At 39.0% G+C, this 20,716-nt stretch overlaps 1 protein-coding gene across 4 annotated transcripts in view; it reads left to right on the forward strand.

The window, feature by feature from the left end:
* Positions 1-20,716, forward strand: part of TRAPPC12 (trafficking protein particle complex subunit 12) — a 56,706-nt gene that overhangs the window by 24,955 nt on the left and 11,035 nt on the right. For all 4 annotated transcript variants that reach the window (XM_061357608.1, XM_061357609.1, XM_061357607.1 and 1 more), the window contains 3 exons: positions 1,961-2,073; positions 9,583-9,655; positions 13,958-14,031. In XM_061357608.1, coding sequence (XP_061213592.1) covers positions 1,961-2,073; positions 9,583-9,655; positions 13,958-14,031 — 260 coding nt within the window. The remainder of the gene's footprint in view (positions 1-1,960; positions 2,074-9,582; positions 9,656-13,957; positions 14,032-20,716) is intronic.

Here is a 20,716-nt window from a genome sequence, read left to right on the forward strand (position 1 = left end):
CAAAGCAATTTTTTGCAGTGGTGTGGTATGGAATTACTCTTGTATTATTTACATGTTCCTTTTAATTGTTGTTCACTCCTCGCACTCTGACTGTGCATCTTCACTTGAGTCATACTAGGTACATAAGTAGCATGTGTCAAGATACATACATAAAGCATTTCACATCTCTTATTACTGGTTAAGTAACTTTTCATGCTTCTCTTACTAGATTTTTAAAGGTAGTTTTGTTTTCTTAATCCCTGTTCCACTTATGATGATGCATGAAACTCCTCTGTACATCTGTTACAGAAACACAGCAGTCATATAAGCCATGGGGAACAGTTTGCAGTGGCAAAAGAGAACTTATGTAGATATAAGGGACTTACTCTGCAGGTCTTAATTAGTAAGTTCTGTGATTAAAATTTTGTGAACCTTTAAAAAATGTCTAGAAGCAGTGACTCATTGTATATAGCATTTACATCTTTGATATGCAAGCCTGTTAAAAACAGGTGCAGAAGTCTTTCTAAAAAGCTTCTGAGTCCTATTTTTGGGAAAAGATGGGGCAAGAGGCCAGGTTGAATGGGGCTTTGAGCAACCTAGTCTAGTGGAAAGTGTCCTTGCCAATGGCAGGGGGACTGAAACTAGGTGATCTTTCAGGTCCCTTCCAACCATTCTGATTCTAAGAGGTGGCTTGATTCTAAGAGGTGGCTTGAGAGGGAAATCCGTTTAGAATATGTCTGAAGTGAGCAAATATATTGAAATATTGGGACTGCAGCAAGGCCTGTTTCCGCAATTATGCTACCTCTGATTCGTTCTTGATGGTAGCATTTAGTTTATGTTCAGTAGTATTGTCTGTGTATCAGGATACGCAGTTGTCTGAAAGCAGGATGTTGCATACACTAGGATTCTCTGAAGCTCCTGAAAACTGCCCTTGAAATCAGTCAGGATGCTCATAAACCTAGAGGATTTGGTCTTTGGTAAATACTATACTAAAGATGGAAGTAAACTAACATGAAAAGGAAGGTATTTCTTTATCTCCCCAAATACTGCTTAAAATTCTTTCCCTGTTCTTTGATGTTTTCAATAAGCGAGAAGATACAAAAAATACGTCATCTTTATGAAGAGTAAGTCTCACAGTATAATCTGGTAACTCTTCATGGAAGAGCTAACATTGATGGAGTAAAACTCAGACTAAAAGTCATCGTTAGAGCAATGGAGGATTCTCTGCGCACCATAATGGACACAAAGCTATGATATTTGTAGAAAAACAAAACAAAATATTTTGTAATGTATTTTAAGTTACCAGAGGACTTGATATATTGTTATATGTGTCTATTATAGTAGTAGTATTTTTCTCCATTGTACTGTTTTTATGTTTTATTTCTTTTGACTTATGTTGATTTCTGTTTGGTTGTTGTTTTTTCTTCTGTAGTATAGGGGCCCTTCATATCAGCTTTATATGGAAAAGGTTTACATAGATGTGGTTTTTCATGCCCCAGTTATATAACTTTTTTGCAAACATGCTTTTAAGACCAGCAGTGTAATTTTATTTCTTCTGCATTGATTGTAAAATATGCAGAATTATAAAAGTTAGGACTAATGTTGTAGCTGCAACCTGCGTAAACTTCTGTTGTTTTAATCCTTTGATTTAATTAGTTTATAAAAATCTTTAATGAAACGTACTTCTGTGTGCAGCTTGGTTTTGAAAATTTGAATTAGGTGCACCTTTTTCTTGCCTTGTTGATTGTCGTTACGTTTGTGTTTACCTATTGAAAACATTTTACAATATGTCACATTATAGCTGAGAAGAAGTTTGCTGCTTTTTTAATTTTCCATATCTTTCATTAGGAGAATAAAAAGATATGAAGATTAAATGAACTTTGTGTTATACACACTAGTACAAAATACCATGTATAACGTAGGCAAATCATAAACTGATCACTATAGCGATCACATTTAATAAAATTAATTATGTTTTTAGGTTCCATGGTTCCTTTCTCCATGCGAATTTTACATGCCGAGCTTCCTCAGTACCTAGGTAATCCGCAGGAATCACTTGACAGACTGCATAGTATGAAGATAACCTGCACCAAGGTAACAGCTTCTCTATGCACTAACATTTCTTAAGGTTTAAGAAATATATTTTATTGTCCTGGTAAAGAACATTAAGTTTCAAGAACGAAATTTTTTATGCCATCTTGATACAAATAAGGAGCTCACTAAGAGAAGTAATTGTCGCTTCAATTTTAGGATACAGTCTCTTTTCTGTGGTAGCTCTGACTAAAATGAGTGAACGGTGGACAAAACAGTTCTCTTGCTTTTGTGCTTTTGCCAGACAAAGCATGGAGGACACTAAGCAGATTGTGTAAGGGCAAGTAGAGAGCTTTATTGCCTTACTGAGGTGTGTCCAGCTAGCTCAAAACACAGTTGTTAATGATCTTGATCCTTCAGAAATAGTTTGAATATCTGGTTTTGGAAACAACAGTCATTTGGAAATATAAATACAACCTGCTGAGGTTTGTTCTGCAGGCTGGTTTGTTTTGTTTCGGTTTGTCAAGTGCTATAATACAAAATTTTGGTGTGAATTTCAACATGGGGCTTGTTAGTGCTGAAATTGGAGTGATGGTGTTATAAGCACTAACCTTATCCACTAAACCCACTACCCTTTTTGTTAAGCATTCACACCTAAACGTTTTTTTTCTGAAATCTTTTCTGAATTGTCAAACTCAACAGTGGCTTTGAATGTTACAATGAGGTAAACTCTAGAAGAAATGCAGCATTATTGTTCTATCTGTAACACTTAAAAGTTCAAAACCAGAAAGACAAATACATGATTTATTTTTATTTTCAGTCTTCCCTGCAATTGTCCTGTATTTGCTCCTGAAAGTAACTTGGATAAGAAAAGTGAAGGGATTTGATAATTGACAGTCGTATAGTTGTAACGGTCTTAAGCGTATAAAATCAACTTGCTTCTATCACAGTAGTTACTAGGATAATCAAATGTTTATAGTAAAAAAAACCGAAAGATTTCTTTGTATTATGAGGTGAAAAGATTAAAGGTTTAGGTAGCAAGAGATGAGTGTGACATTTTTTATAGAGTTGTATTTAATTTGGACAAGAAGTGCTACTTCTTAGCATTTTATGAATGTTGTCACCTGTTCATGACCATCTAATAATACTACTGGCAGATTGTGCTGTGCAGCCTTTGCCTTCAGAAACAGTTGTCCTCAATTTAAAGTATTTTTTTCTTCCAGGAAATGGCATACTCTGCTGCAGGGTTTCACAGTAGAATCATAGAATAGAATCATAGAATCATAGCATAGTTAGGGTTGGAAATGACCTTAACATCATCAAGTTCCAGCCCCCTGCCATATCACCCAAGGCCTTGTTCAGCCCGGCCTTGAACACTGCCAGGGATGGAGCATTCACAACCTCCTTGGGCAACCTATTCCAGTGTCTCACCACCCTAACAGGAAAGAATTTCCTCCTTATCCAATCTAAACTTCCCCTGTTCAAGTTTTAACCCATCACCCCTTGTCCTATCACTACAGTCCCTAATGAAGAGTCCATCCCCAGCATCTCTATAGGCCCCCTTCAGATACTGGAAGGCTGCTATGAGGTCTCCACGGAGCCTTCTCTTCTCCAGGCTGAACAGCCCCAACTTTCTCAGCCTGTCTTCATACAGGAGGTGCTCCTGTCCCCTGATCATTCTCGTGGCCCTCCTCTAGACTTGTTCCAACAGTTCCGTGTCCTTTTTATGTTGAGGACACCAGAACTGCATGCAATACTCCAAGTGAGGTCTCACGAGAGCAGAATAAAGGGGCAGGATCACCTCCTTTGACCCGCTGGTCACGCTCCTTTTGATGCAGCCCGGTATACACTTGGCTTTCTGGGCTGTGAGCACACACTGCTGGCTCATGTTCATATTCTCATCGACCAGCACCCCCAAGTCCTTCTCTGCAGGGCTGCTCTGAATCTCCTCTCTGCCCAGCCTGTAGCTGTGTCTGGGATTGCTCCATCCCAGGTGTAGGGCCTTGCACTTGTCATGGTTAAACTTCATGAGGTTGGCATCAGCCCACCTCACAAGCGTGTCAAGGTCCCTCTGGATGGCGTTCCTTCCTTCCAGTGTATCAGCCGAACCACACAGCTTGGTGTCATCGGCAAACTTGCTGAGGGCGCACTCAATCCCACTGTCCATGTCAGCGACGAAGATGTTAAACAAGACTGGTCCCAAAACTGATCCCTGAGGGACTCCACTCATTACAGGTCTCCAGTACTCCTGCTGACATTTGCCTGTCCTGGTCTGCAGCAGATCAGCCATTTCACATCTTGGTTTTATGCAGCCTGTACCAAGTGCTGCATTGTCTCCCTTCAGTCATGCACGGGCCACTAGATTCCATAAACTTAAATGAAACTTAGATAAAGGAATGAAAAAAGAGGAAATTAACTGCCCCATTCCCGTTTGCAAGACCTTTAAGTCATCTGCAACCTTGAGGTGGCTTTGTCTGCACTCTTTTCCTTAAGTGCACAACCTTAGAACATACCCAGTGTACTAAGGAAGTTTTTAAATTATAATACAAGATTTTTTATTTTATTTTTAACATGAACTGGGCTGATTATTTGTTGAAATAAAGAAAACAGGATGTGCTGGAGAAGATGAAATAGACAAAAGGACATTTACAAATTAATATATACATATTCCCCTTCCTGATGAGTTGTTGAACAGGTCTGTTTACTCGTATTCTCACTCCATCAGCTGCTAGTGGCCTAGGTCACTGCAAGTTCTCTGTGATCCCTGGTGTCCTTGAGGGTGTCTTTGAGGCTGGCTGAACGTTTTTCATTAGCTCTTCCAAGGATTGTCCTGTTCTCTTCACTTGCTGTTGGTTCGTGGGATGCCATCCCTTTCTCTCTGCCTTCCTGTGTCTGAGTTTCCAAAGTTTCTTTCAGGTTAGTGTGTTCAGTTGTGGACAGAAAGAACCAGCTCCCTTTGCTTCTGACAGCTTCCACTACAGCCAGGATCCAGTAGCCAGGGCAAGCTATTGTCTGTGCTAGTGGATGCTCCTTTTTAAAGTACAGTACATAGAAAACTACAGTCGAACAAATAAAACATACCATCCTTCTCAAGGGAATATTTCTGATCAGTTATTCTAGGCATCTCACTGCAGATTACTTTGTCTGTTTGCATTCAATTAAATACATGCTCTTTTAAAGCAATTTAAAGACAGCTGTAGAAACTAGAATGTGAAGAAGGACAGTTTTAAGAGAGAATTGTAAATTGGTGATAATTTAACCATTTGGGGTTATGATTGGCTGACAGAAAATGTTGTATAGCTATGTTTTGATTTTTGCACAGAATGCTATTTGTCTAATAATCATGATTTTACCTGGAATGTTCAATAATAAAGTTTAGAATACTTATGAAAACCTATGGTATAACCAGGAAAATAACATAAAGGGTCTACACTCATTAGTCTTAATAGTTGTATATGACACTTGGGAACCATTGAGGTTATAACAGAATTAATTGGGGCGCTTTCAACCAAAAGCCTCTGGTGTTTTACTTCCTTATTTTAGAAAGGGAAAAATAATCTTTGGTCATCCGTATTTACAGAAGGGTATAAGAGTAGTCATTATGTAAATGAGATGATCTTGGAGTCATAGAAGCTGGAAGAGAGAAAAGACCTATTAGCTCACCTAGTCTGTCTCTCTGCAACACAAGGTTGTTTTCTAGTTTTTAATGAGCCACCCTATGGAGCTGAGGCCACGTCCCCTGGGAGGCTGTACAAGACTAATGCTAATGCATTCTTATCATAAGAAAATTTGTCTTTCTGTTTCATTTCTCTTCCTTAATGTTATTGTGGAGTTTTCTTTCCCTGTCTGACAATTCCTTTTAACCTGGTAAATTTCTCTTTTGCTTTTTGTTGTATTCGTTCTACAGACACTTGTCAGCATTGGATTAGCCACTCAAAGACCTAACTGTATTTACTTTGTCCCTATTTTGGTAATTCATTCTCTTCTGCCCCCATCTACTTACGTATTTCTGGTACCTGAAGCAGGATTAGTGGTTGAGTGCAAAAACATAATTTTCCTTTTCCCTGTACAGGTAATAATGGGTTTATCTTTTTCAGTATTCCTGTAAATTTGTAATTAAGATCTGGTTGGGTGTTTTATATCTCTTTCCATAGGTACAACATTTGCGAAAGAAAAAACCTGTAGTGCCAAATGCATATTACAACCTGGGGGAGGAATTCAGTGAAATTGTTACTCCCTCTGTTACTGCTGATCTTCCCAACATGAATTGCCACAATGAGCTATTGACCTTATAAGTTTGCCTTGAAGTAAATGGCTTCAAAACAGACAATCAGTAAGAGTACCAATAGTAATTTAAATCACAGAATGGTTTGTTCTTTTTAAGTATTCATTTAAAAACATAGGCATGATGACTTTAGAGCTCATAATGCTGAGGACATGCCAATAAACACCTACCTGGAGACCAAAATGTGGAAAGAGCAACAATCAGGCTTCATCTTAACTCCGCCATTGTCTGTGCCTAGGTGAGTGAGGGAAAGCTCCTAGAAATGTGCACATCTCATAGTGAAGCTATTTCCCTTTTTAAGCTTAACCCTTCAAGTGGCAGAGACATACTGGGCAGTTGTGTCAGCTGGGTTAAGCAGTGGCAAGTGGTTTAACACTCTTGCTTCTTAAAAAGCCTCCACAAGAGTTACCTCTGCAAAACTTCAAAAACACTTTGTGCCATTTCGCCATCAGCCACTCCTGTATATTTGCACTGTTCTCCTTAGTGAGTAGTTATGTTCTTCCCTGGCCCTTGCATAGATGCTCTTCGTATCTCCTGGACTTCTGATTTATTTACAGATTGATGAAATTTTGAGTGTCTTAGCTACTGATTTGTTTGGGTTTTAATTTTTATTCAACTTCCAGTTCTGGCTCAGTAACTAAGGTCACTTAAGTACTCTGTTTCTTATACTTTACTTCAGTCTAGGGGGTATTTGTCCTGATGTGTTGGTTGATGAGTTTGTAGAAATGATGATCCTGCACCAGTCTGAGTACCCAAAAGCTGCAACTCCAGAAGCACCAGAATGGGTTATTTTGAGTAAGAAGCTAATGCTGGTGAAAAGCTGTGGAAGAAGTAAAGCATTGAAGAGAGATATGTAAGGATAGGAAACTAGGAGAGAAAATAGTGGTATGCATAGGTTAGTAATTAAAGCATACAGGTGATTGATAAGGAATGAAGCAGAAGACTCGATGAAGTAATACTAGCTGATGAAACTAATGAGTGTGTACTTCCAGTACTCAAAACAAGAAAAAACCTAGGCTACACGTAAAACTGATATTTAAAGTAAATTATAGACGTGTTTAATCATTTCTCTTTGTAACTGAACAAAGATGTTTAGAGCTATGCCGTGTGATACTGCTAGAATAAAGAGTTTGCCTCTGTAGAAAATTAGGATGAGGGGATTTGCTAAAATTAATGTATTTCATGTCAACTGACCGACATAGCTTACACTGAGGAGCTACCTGAATCATTAATGTTATTATTAAGCAATATTTGGAAAACTGGTGAAATGCCCAAACGCTGAAAATCTGCAGATGATGTTCCTATACTTAGGAAGGGCAAGAGGAGATCAACCTAGGGAATAGAACAATTAGCCTGAAATCAGCACCGAGTTCTGTTTTAATTACATTGAGCTTGAGGTGATGGCTAGATATATCCAAATAATGTCACAGAATGGTTAATGTAATACTCTAATTTTATACTAATATCTAATTCTTCCTTTTTTGATGTTAGTGAGCACGTTTTAAGATAAATATGTCTTTTTAAATGGTACAGTATGTCTTTTGATGAAGATACCTCATTGTGTTTAGCCCATTTCAAGAGCAAGAACTTCAAGCCTTACTGAGAATAGGAAGTGATCACTAGATGTTTTCCCATGGAAGAGAAATGATTTTCCAGGGGAAGATCGTTTGGTTTAGACTGGACAGGAAACAGACAATAAGGTGGTTTTGGTTTGTCGGAAAGCAGAATGGGTTTTTTTGTCTGAGAAGGTGACTCATTATACACTAAGCATTAACACTGAAATGTAGTGCTTTTGGTTTCTAAGTGATTTAAAAGTGGCTACACTGCTTTTGAAACTGGGACTGAGATTCAGTCTTGCAGGTGTGTGCCACTGTGGTCTTATAAATTGCCACCTATCAACTAAGCTGCAGTATCTACTGGTGTACGCTTATAGCCTCTCAAAATCTGAGGTAAGGCAATGTAGCCTAGCCCTCTGTGAACAAGGTTCACACTAAATCATATTGCCTTGTATTTGTCATGGGCTAACAATTCTTACTGGGAAAATTACCCTGGCTCAGCTGGCATGTGTAACTGCTGTCATTTCATCATGTGTCTCTCAATGTTCTTAAGTTCCTTCTAGCTAAATTTATGGCACCTAACTTCATGCTTTCACTCTCATCTGTGACAAGAGCTTGGTATCTTGTAGAGTAATTCCTTCCACCTTAAGATGACTAAAATGGGTGACATGAACTGGCTTCCTGGAGGTACCAATTGCTCTTCATTGGCTGTAAAAGGCACCAACATGGCTGGCTGAGCCCAGGTTAATTCTATGTATCTTTGCTTTGGAGGATTTCCTGTGTTTTTTTAAATGTTTGCTTACAAAGCTCTGAGCACAATTTGGATGTTTGGCTGGTGTAAGAAATAACTTCTTACACTGACAAGAAGCTGAGAGCTCTGTATCTGGAAGTGCACTCAGTCCCTGGAAGAAGCAGCCTTGTATTTCCCTCATCAGCTAACCACAGCGGCTGATGAAAGAGTAAGTGGCCTTAATGGGTTTCTTCAAGGATATCTCAAGCATTGTTCTACAACCAAGTTATAAATCTGTAACAGGAAAAGTGGGGTGATTTGTGGGAATCAGAAAACAAATTTGGAGAAACTGTAATGGAATTTAAAAAAAAAAAAAAAGGAAAGTCAACTTGCATTTCAAATGGAATCTTACATACAAATTTTAAAGTGCTTAAGACACAAGCTTCATTAAGTATACATTTTTGTTCTTCCAATAAAACAACAAATGTTTCGTTCACTCAACAATTTACATGATTTAAAATCTATACTAGATAAAAGGAAGTAATAAAACACAAGCTTTGAGAAGGAAATTGCAGTAAGAACTAAGAGGAGTTATTCATTAAGAAGGACTAAACTAGAGCCTCTGCTTGGCGTGGGGGAATCAAGAGGCAATGGCTTTCTAAGAAAAATCAGATTGACTTTCTCTGTGGGCATTAACATTCATTCTCTGGTGAAGCACCATGTTTCATGTTTTGCTTAACAAAATGTGTGTCCCTAGAGTGTGCTGACATTCAATGTTCTGTTAGTATCATCAACCTCAGCTCTAACATCCTTCTCCTATACAATGGCTTTCTTACTTTGTGCAATTGATCTAGCTATGGTAATAGTAATTTGGAACTATACCTAGGTGAAGCATTCCTGCCTGAATTGGTTTGCATATAGACTGTCAATTGTAGATAATTTGCATTAAATGTATAGTGCTGTTTAAACTCATGTCGATTACGTCAAAAAATTCACTACAGATACTAGAAAATTTGGAACAAGGCTTAGCTGAAGATGGAAGCATGACTAACATTACACAGGAGAACAGACAAGGTAGGTATTCTTGAAACATTTTTTTCACAGGCAGTGTGTTTTTATTGCTTGCTTAAGTATGCCAGAAGTTTTCACAAGACTGACCCAGAGTTGTTAAAAAACAGTATTTTTGGAATCTCATAGCCTACTCAGCCTCTCAAATGACACACCTTGTACTTTTATTTGCTGGAATTAATTTCACAGTTTTGCCCTTGATCAAACTGGTGCACTATAGCAGCTTTTTTTCTCAATTTAGAAGAAACAAAGAACACGGCTGCTATCCTTCAGGGATGAATATATAAGTGTACTGATGTCACAGCTAGATGGATGTTTTATCTTAAGCCTTGGCTGACTGGCTCCTCTCGGTCCTCATGTCTGAAATCACTGGGGTTTTTTTGAATTGTTTTTTCTTCTAAATTGAACTCCCATCATTGAAGGGCTACACTGGCTTAGGATGCTGCTACATCAATGGCTGAGTCTCACTAGCTGCACAATAGAACCTTGAAACATCGAAGTCACTTTTTAGAATAAGAGATGATACAAATCTATGTTGTCATTTTCATGATTTTACATGCAACTATGGTTTTTTTTCCTGTTCTAAGTCATTTAGCTTCAATAGTAGAGGATACATTACTGCATAAAAAAATTGGACAAGAAGTGACATTCTGGGTTATATGAACCACTCATAGTGCCTACCTAGCAAGTTAAAAGCATCATACCAAGAAAATAAAACCCTTTCAGTTTCAGCTAACAGTCTAAGGAATCTTACCAACTTCTTTCAAGGGTAACATTCACCTAGAGCCTGTGGGAAGCAAAAGTCTGGTGCTGAGATAACAAGAGGCCAAGTAGAGTTGTTAGCAGAGTTAAAAAAATAATAACAAACAATTCCCCAAAACAGTGCCTGTATGGAAGGGTGGTCTTCAAACTGGATATAAAGCAGCTTTAATGTCTTATTGTACTTGACTTAATACACGAATCTAGGTATGTCCTAAAAAAACCCCAGGTGAATGCACATGTGAGCAGCATATATCATAAAGGCATAGTGTGCAAGTATAGTCAAATGAATATGTTTAGTACTCAGAAGAGTTAGGAAAAATGATATAGTCAGATACTAAAGATTTTTCTACAGTGCTCCAGGAGTTTCTGTTCTTCTCTCCTTGTATCTACTATTCTTGTCTCTGTTCTTTTGCTTACTTTTCCCTGTTACCCCTTTTCTGCTGTTACTTCTGTTCTTACTATCACCACATTCTTTTCTGTTTTACTCCTATAAAACCAAGACACTGATTCCCCTTTAAGGTACAAGGACTTTTTCCTAGCTGTGTCATAATCCTGTGTCTTACAGTCTGACTCGCTGCTGAGTTTCTGGCTCCTTGCTTTCCTCTCTGCTGCTGCTTTAGAGCTGTGATGAGCTCAGGAGGAGACATAGATAGAAAAGCAGCAGCTAGTAGTTACCAAGGGACTATGCTGCTGAAAATTTGGAGGGATCTTCATATGTCTGCTGTGCAGCTGCCTGTAGGTTTAAGGCTGCCAAAAAGCCAGTGCATCCTTTGCAGAGACTGTAGACTGCTGTTGTCTGTGGAAGTCAGCCAGGTCTGCTCCCTGTCTACTTCTTTGCTGCATTTGGAGCTCCAGAAACCTGATAATGGATTTATTTTTTTTCATGTGAGACTAGCTGAAGCAAGCTTTATTAACTTTATGTGAAGACAGCCTTAATTCATTATGGGGATTATGCTTAGCCTGTGATTTCCTTATAACTAGTGTAAGAAGGTACTGTACTAAGTGACTTACCATGTACATTTCCTCTAGTGTGGAACATAGCACCTCATTTGCCAGTTTTTCAATGAGCAGAGATTTAGCATTGCACCACTTGCCTGATAACACATTCCATAAGATGCTGGTTTTGCAGCTTCTCCGTCACAGAGCTCCTACTGAAATGAATGGCAGTGTGGAGTCCTTGATATATATAACAAGGGAAAACAAGCGCTTGAAGTGGAAGCGTGACTGCCTGGACCTGCACAGTGGGTTTCAGGCATCTCAGTAACATACAATGATACGCTGCTGGGTTTTTTATTTGTTTACTGCTTTGCAGGTTTTCTTTAACCCCTTTTCTGCCAGTGCTAAGAAGCTTCATCCTGCATGGCTACAGAATTTCCACACCAGGTTCATGTTTAGTTCATTGCACAGACTGAAGGCATCTGGTCCATATGTCTTGCGGTCCTTTCTGAGAACCATAGCTGATCCTATTCATAGAATCATAGAATAGTTAGGGTTGGAAAGGACCTTAAGATCATCAAGTTCCAACCCCCCTGCCATGGGCAGGAGCACCTCGCTCTAAACCATATCACCCAAGGCCTCGTCCAACCTGGACTTGAACACTGCCAGGGATGGAGCATTCACAACTTCCCTGGGCAACCCATTCCAGTGCCTCACCACCCTAACAGGAAAGAATTTCCTCCTTATATCCAATCTAAACTTCCCCTGTTTAAGTTTTAACCCATTATCCCTTGTCCTACCACTACAGTCCCTAATGAAGAGTCCATCCCCAGCATCTCTGTATGCCCCCTTCAGATACTGGAAGGCTGCTATGAGGTCTCCACGGAGCCTTCTCTTCTCCAGGCTGAACAGCCCCAACTTTCTCAGCCTGTCTTCATATGGGAGGTGCTCCAGTCCCCTGATCATTCTCGTGGCCCTCCTCTGGACTTGTTCCAACAGATCCATGTCCTTTTTACGTTGAGGACACCAGAACTGTACACAATACTCCAAGTGAGGTCTCACAAGAGCAGAGTAGAGGGGCAGGATCACCTCCTTCAACCTGCTGGTCATGCTCCTTTTGATGCAGCCCAGGATACGGTTGGCTTTCTGGGCTGCAAGCGCACACTGCTGGCTCATGTTCATTTTCTCATCGACCAGCACCCCCAAGTCCTTCTCTGCAGGGCTGCTCTGAATCTCTTCTCTGCCCAGCCTGTAGCTGTGTCTGGGATTGCCCCAACCCAGGTGTAATTCCACTGTTAATGGGAAATCTAGATGTCTCCACTGCAGGAATCCACACCTAATTTGTTTTCACTTAATTCCTAGAAAGCTGAATGTGGTTATGTGCAAGAAAGAAAAAACAGAAATACATCATAAAATATTTGCTCATGGTTTACAGCTTCCTCTCCTTTAATAGCAGTAATGACATGTGATCAAGGGGGAATTTCTGAAACAAAAGCTAGGAGTAATGAATGATTTTAAGTACGGTGGGTGAAATACTGGGTCCAGTCTTGGGCCCCACATTGTGCCCTTCTTTTGGCAAAGGTAATTTTGGAATATTCATGGGGGGGGGGGGGTGTTTGTTTCTTTGTGTAAGAGGATTGAAGGAGTTTTTAGGAAGGCATTTCACCAAGCTCTCTTATTATTTGTAATGGCATTTATGTGTGTTGAAAGAATTATCTATGTGATCCTCCATGCTTTCAGCAGAGACTACATTATTGATACAAATGAGTGGTCTCAGTTATCACAATCTCATTGAAATAGTCTCTTCTCCCTTCCTCCCCTCCTTTCGAATCATTACAGTGACCTTGACAGCTGATTGACTGAGATACATTCATTTTCCAAATTAACTAAATTAATAACCCTAATGTTTATTTTTGAGGATTAGAGGAGTATTTCTAGCATTGATCTGTGGTGCTGTAACACAAGAGAAAATAGCATCTGTGTGAACCATTTTCTTCCAGCCTTAGGAGTATGTCTGCATAGCAAGAGAGGGAAATCTGCTGCTGCTGCTTTTAATGCCTTCAAGCTCCAGGAGCGTGGGGAAAGCAGACAGGCTTGGCAGATTTTTTGTAGCGTTTCTCTAAGCCAGAGGCAAGCACAAACAGTCACAGACTCAGTTCTCATCCTGCATGGTTTGGCTTTGAAATAGCATTTTAACTGTGTTTGATTTTTTTTTATTTTTATCCCATTTAATGCCATAGATTACATGTTTTTAAACTGATGCTCATTATCGCTTGAATCTTTTCATGCACCTTTTGTTCTGATACTGGAAAATGTGTGGCTTCTTTTGGTGTTTAATATTTGGCCTGAGCTCAAAGCTGAGCTGTCTATTGCTCTGCATTGTTGCAATCGTGTATGGTACCCAGAGCTGCTTGAGCAGTTCCCTTGGAGAGGTGAAGAATCTTCTATCTGATGGTGCAGGCTGACCGAGAATTACAAATTCTAGGCAAAATCCCAGCGGTATTAACGAGGGGGATCTTTCGAAATCGTAATTCACAGCACCAATAATTGATGGCAAGAAAGAACCTCTAATTTATTTGTGCAAATTCACAAGCTGCTCTTATTTTGCAGCCTCTGTTCAGCTGTGGAGGTCACGTCTGGGCCGGGTGATGTACTCCATGGCAAACTGTCTGCTAATGATGAAGGTATGTGGGTGGCAGCAACTGCAGAGGTACCGTATATTCCAGAATAGATTGTCAGAGAAACTGCAAGATGATTACTGGTGCATAGGTAAGGGAAGACTGCCTGACCGTATGTGAAGGTTTTGCTTAGTGAGGAATTAATTAGACTTAATAATGTCTTATTTAATAGATAACTATTTGCAATAATGTTCTTTGGGAACATATCTGTAGTTATTTCTCCCCAAATCATCCTGGAGAACATGCAATAACAATACAGAATTTGCATTTTTAAATTGGATTTTTCAAACACTTAACTAAATGCTGTAATTAAAAGCAATTATGTGCTGTGTCTTTTTCAAACTGCACTAGGAATGTTGCTCTGTTTTGAGGATTAATAATACTGTAGCTTTTGTATATGATGAAGATCCAGGATATCTAAATGCATCCTCCCTTGTCAACCTATCTCAGTTGTAAGGTACCTTCTTTCAAGTTTAAATCGTCACAGGAGGGGATGGGTAGAGGAGAAATGAATAAAAGCAGAAGTAACTAGCTTCCACTATTGTGTTTTTTTTCCCTTGATACCTTCTTACTTTTTCAACCAATCCTACTGCATTTGGTGCAACACTCTTAGCTTCTCCTTGTATTCAGAAAGCAGAAATAAAACAACTGCTGTTCACCTCATGGTCAGGGAAACAGGGAAACCACCATTCTTGCAGTATACTGCTGTTAGCTTAACTGTATTTCACAAATCAATTAGCAGCAGCAGCCTCAGAGCAAAGCTGTCAGCAGTATAATCTTCACAGGCCAAGATTTGCAGTCCTTGCTTCCTGATCTTTGGTTGCCCAAGGTCATGCCAGATCTGACTCTCTGATGTTTACTGAGCTTCTTCCCAAATGTGGCTCCATTCTTAATAATACAGTACCTCAGAAAGCATACATTGTTTAGAAGAGATCCAGTTACCCAAATACTGCTTGGCATGAAATGGAATATCCTTTTTATGGGAATTACAGAAAACAAAAGATAGGTATTCATAATGATACTGTGATGAAGACATTTCTGTCTGGAATAGAAATAATTGTCCATTAAAACAGGAGTTGTTTTTAAGAGCTAGTCAACGTTTGAGTTTTGAAGTAGGTACTTGACATAGGGTTTTTTTTAAGGAACTTTGGTTTTCAAAAACCCAAGTACAGAAAAGCAGGAGTTTCCACGCCAAACAAAGTAGAAGGTAGAAATAAGAAAATGCTGGTAATATTGTTTTTGTTTGGGGTTTGTTAGTTGTTTTTTTTTACTCTCTCTTAAGAATTTCACTTTGGCTGTGAATTGTTTTTAACACTTTCAGTGTTTTTCTTCTTGTGTACACACAAATCCATGTGCATGCATAGTTCTTTTTTTTTCTGGTTTGGTCCCATTATTGTTATTTTCTTCTAGTGATGGAATAATATTTGTGAATACTGATTATCACCATTTTGGAAATGGTACTCCAGAAATACTGCAGCCCAGGTACTTCTTAAGGGCGGTTGTATTTAGAGCCTGTCAGGCAGCTGTTAAGAGGTTTATGGTTAAACAATAACTTCCAGGTGACCCACAACCACATATTAAACCATGATTACTTTCATCTGAAATTTGCATTTCAGTGCATTGGCCATGCAAATGTCTCAGTTTTCAGAAATATCCCTATATGGAGTACTAAAGGTTTTAAGAAAGATTTTCCAAACGTTGTGTCATGGTTTAAGTCCAGCTGGTAACTCAGAACCGTGCAGCAACTCTCTCACCCCTTCCACCTTCCAGTCCTCTCTGGGCATGATGGGGAGGAGAATCAAAAGAATGTAAACCTCACGGGTTAAGAACAATCCAATAACTACAGTATTATATAAAACTACTACTACTAATAATAATAATGGTAGGGGAAATAACAAGGGGAAAGAATATAAAACTAAAAGGGGAAAGGGAAAAAAACAGTAAACACAAAGGATGCAAAATACAGCTGCTCACCACCCACTGACTGATATCCAGCCCGACCTGAGCAGTGATCTGCCCTTCCAGGTTACTCCCCCCCATTTATATGCTGGGCATGAGGAGCTGGGGTATGGAATACCCCTCTGGCTAGTTTGGGTCAGGTGTCCTGGCCCTGCTTCCTCCTTGCTTCTTGTGTCCCTCTTCACTGGCAGAGCATGAGAGACTGAAAAGTCCTTGATTGGGGTAAACATTACTTAGCAACAATTAAAACATCGGTGTGTTATGAGCATTGTTCTCAGACTAAAGTCAAAAACACAGCACTGCATCAGCTCATAAGGAGGAGGAAAAAATAACTGTTAGAGCTGAAATCAGGAGACATAGTCAGGTTGCAGTTAAAATCAGAGTAGTACATGAAGTTACTTTTTCCACTTACGTGACAGATCCTTTGTGAGATAATTATATGGGTTGTTTATAAATTTAATACTTTTAAGACCATTTGAACATGCAGCAATGCCATAATCATCTTCTCCACCTTCTAGACTACTCAGTGTAAAACTGTTTCTTCAAATAGTTTTTAAACACACGTCTGTTAATTCTCCAATGAACAATTATATTAATTGACCAATTCCACTTTTTTTGTCGATTGTATAATACACTTTAAAACCTGCATTTGTTCTTACTCAAGTATTTCATGTGTATGTAATTTAGGAAGAAGAAAAATAAACCACTACAGATTTCATTCCACAAGTCAGCGCCATCTGTTGCCATCTAGTGAACTTTTACAATATTGCAATATGGTCATATTTGAACCCCGAATACTATTAGTTGAATGGAATAACTTGTGCTATTAGTAGATTGATAATAATAAATTATTAAAGTAAAACTACGTGACATCATTATAAAAATAGAAAAACTTATTATCTTACTTTTGCTAACCTCTTTCTTTGCACAGAAAACTTCAGAGGTATTTAATAGGGAGCAATCTTGTTAGGGTTGACTCTTTAAAATAAAAATAAAACCCAAACACTTTGATTAGCTGTTGGGTCTATGACTATTTAAATCTACTTCAGATATCCTCAACTCTAATTAGGTTTATTTCCTGTCATATCTCTTCTGTATTCCTTATCTGACTCAAGGAATTCTGTTTATGTAGCACAATGATTTTTGTCTTTTAAATATGGCCTCATTAGCTTCATAGCTAAATATCTCATTAAGTTAATGAGGAGGGGTATACTGTTTTGGAGGTAACCAATTAAGCTTAATTAAATTAACCTTAATTAAAGGCACTTTTTTTTTTCGGTGTTGTCTTAACTTTTTCAGAACTTGCCTTTCATAAAAACAAAAGCATTAGAATTTGTTTTCGTTTAGGTATAATGCAGTTAAAACTGTACAAGGAAGGAGGTAACAGCTTGTATTAGTGATGCAAGGGATGACGAAGAACTGTGATTTAAAGGGGAAAAACTGCATGAATCATCATGTCTTTTGCCTAACTGTGCTGCAGTACTGCTCTTTGGATTCGTAACACTGTGAATCTCTGCTTTCATAACCCTTCCACAAGTGCACTAGATAGAGAGGCTGGATAAGTTATCCATGTCTTCTCTTCCAAAAAAATAGTATCTGTGAACTCTGCACTTTGTATAAATAAAGCTGATTTTTAGCCTAGGGTTTATTGAACCTACTCTCAGCATTTGCACTTGATGGTCATTTATGCTTATTTCTATATATCTCACAGTTAATATTTTAAGTACTTAAGGTGGTAGTGAGGGAAACATAAAAATGTGTAATGCATGAAGGGGAAAGTACAGTTGTACTGCAGTGCATTAAATGAAAAACAAACCCCACTTGCCATTTTTGTGCAGGTAGATCCAATGGCTTACTAGAACTACCTTGGATTAGAATATTTAATATTAGCTCTGAATTTCATGATAATACAGATACTGAATTATAAAACAATTTCATAACAAAGAGGCCAACTCTCATACTGAATTGTATAATTTCAGTCATTTTTGCATGAATGTGTGGAAAATCTGAAGGCTCATAATCTTGAAAATGAAAGATTGTGACAATGCATCAGCCCCACCTTTAAGTCTTCAGATCACAAACTGTATTCATTGGGTTCTTTAGTGGCGGTATTTAATGTCTTACTCCTCACAACCACAACTTGTATCAGCCAAGACTTTGCCTCTCTGGGAGGGCACCTGTTTATCATTCTCTCAAACAGTTCTTCTTGTGCCATGTCACATTAGCAAAGATGAAAATTAAAACAGTCTTTAGTAAATGAGACCAAATCTCATATACTTTACTGTATGCTCCTTCAGAAGGAACTTTCAGATAAGATGGTTTTACAACTTACCATGGAATAGTGTCATTCTGTATGACACATAGGATACTCTAGAAGTACTGTAGCTTCCATAATAGTGGAGCGGAGGAAGAAATACATATAAAACTTACCATGGGATCCTGGAGTAACTACAAAATGAGGTTGTATTTAGAAGCGAGCCTGGATATTGTGATAATGTTTTACAGTTTCATCCTGGGGCCATCCTTGCCTGTGCTTAGGGATTGCTTTGGACAAACGTAACTTAGTCTCTTGTCATATCCTGGAACAAAGGAGTCCCATTTCTGTGGTAGGTACTGCAAAGCATGAGATAGATAAGCACAGACACTATGTGCTGTCATATGGAAACAGGATGCTGTATCCACACTGTACAGTGCATAGGCTCTTCATGCTTCACCTATACTCTAACATCTTAGAAGGTTTGAATGCTCTTGTACTCATAATGCATGGTGATGAATAATCACTTGACAGGGAATGCAAAAGGGGAGGAGGGTTTCTTTGCCTGACTAGGCCAAGTCTATGAAACTCCCACAGCATGAGCCTCCTAAGACATTACTGGGGTGCTTGTTCCTGCCAAGGCTGGCTACTACATAGCCTAGGGAGCCTGTGGTGGTGTAATTGTGCAGACAGTGCCCACTTGTGCAACTGCATCTGGCCAAAAGTTTTTTGCTGTCAATTCATGCTAAACTGTAAGCTGACAGAAGAGCTTTTCATCAGCTTAACTGCATGATCTCCTGGGGTTTGTTCTACATCAGTTTGGGGATGTGACTGTAAAGTTCCCCATACCTCATATTGTGTAGCCTAAGCCTTATAGTGTACAGGAGACTGAGCATTGGGTAAGGGGCAGCTTTAGACCACAGAATAGAAGACACTAAGCATAAAAGCTAGAGTTTTATATAATAGGAAGGGATAAAATGCAGTCATAGACGATCAATCAGATTTTATTAATGATACTCTTTCAGATATTAATAGCTAATACAAGCATGGCTCCTTTAAGGAGCCAGATCAGAGGGTCCCTATTCCAAGTTTTTTTATGCCTACCTGACGTGTAGGACTCCATAATCAATGAAGTCCTTTAGTGAGAGCTGGCTTTTCATAAGTCATAAACTTACAAAAATTTTTGTTAGTAAATTTCATCACGTTTGACCTCTGGATGCTAAATAAATCCATACTTAAATAATTTTTCTTTTTGTATGTATGGCCTCTTGTCTGCTCTGAACTTTTTCCATTACCAATAATAATCATAAACATGGATGACACACTAGAGTTGGGATAAAATGTTAACTGTTAACATGCAATATACATGTTTGCAAGTAAAGGTCACACAGAGTACATCTTGAACTGTTCTAAGTCAGCCTGTAGCAGTATAGGACATGTAATTTCTCTCATATACAGATTAGACTCCAGAGACTTCTCTTGATTTTTTGTGTGTATGAAACAATTAGTATGTTGACCCTGGTGCATGGATCAAGTAGTCATGGAATGGTTTGGGTTGGAAAGGACCTCCAGAGGTCATGTAGTCCAACTCGCCTGCAATGAGCAGGGACATCTTCAACTAGATCAGGTTGCTCAGAACCACATCTAAGCCTGGCCTTGAACATTGCCATGGGTGGGGTACATGCCACCTCTCTGGACAACCTGTGCCAGTGTTTCACCACTGTCACTGTAGGAATGTTCTTCCTTATGTGAAGTCTAAGTCTACCCTCTTTTAGTTTAAAACCATTACCCCATTTCTGTTGCAACAGGCCCTCCTAAGAAAAGGGTTCAGCCTTTTTAGGTGCACCCTCAGGAAAAGAAATCAGTTACACCTCCTCAGACTAAGCATGAGATGAAGAAAAAGGACCTTTACTAGTAGCTGTGATCACATTAGGGACAAGTTAAATGGGTACTGTAATTTGACCAAGAAAAATAGTAGGGTAGAGAGTACCCCAAGATGTCTGTGCAGTTATGAAAAATTCTTTGTTGTCTTTTGCTTCCCAACACCCACCACAAATTCTTGTATTAAGCTGAAGGGCAGGACTATCAGGAAGTATCAGATTAGTACAGAGCAGTATTTTTGTGTATTCCTGCCAAAGACCATGTGTCTAGCTCTTAGAGTCATTTACTGCCCAGATCATTGAATTACTGTGATTTAACCATAAAAGAGCTGCACTGCTGTAACCAGTCTCATGGACATTTCTTTGATGTGGGAAATGGGACCATGATTTTGTTTAATCTTCTGTTACTTCTCATTATCCGGAGGATGCTGTTGCACTGCACCTTGAGTGAACAGATCTCAGAACTGCCACTTGCCAGTAAGTGGCTGCTTTATGCAGGTATTTATGGAGGAGGTGTTTATGGTTTTTATGTAGGTATCGGCAGGGGGAGGATCACTTGCAAGGCTTTCTGGAGTTCTGAACCAGCCCACTCCTCACT

The sequence above is a fragment of the Neopsephotus bourkii genome, unplaced genomic scaffold (genome assembly GCF_033783945.1).
Source record: "Neopsephotus bourkii isolate Nb327-2 ecotype Australia unplaced genomic scaffold, CSIRO-AGI_Nbou_v1 NB_908, whole genome shotgun sequence".
In the NCBI taxonomy this organism is placed as follows: Eukaryota; Metazoa; Chordata; class Aves; order Psittaciformes; family Psittacidae; genus Neopsephotus; species Neopsephotus bourkii.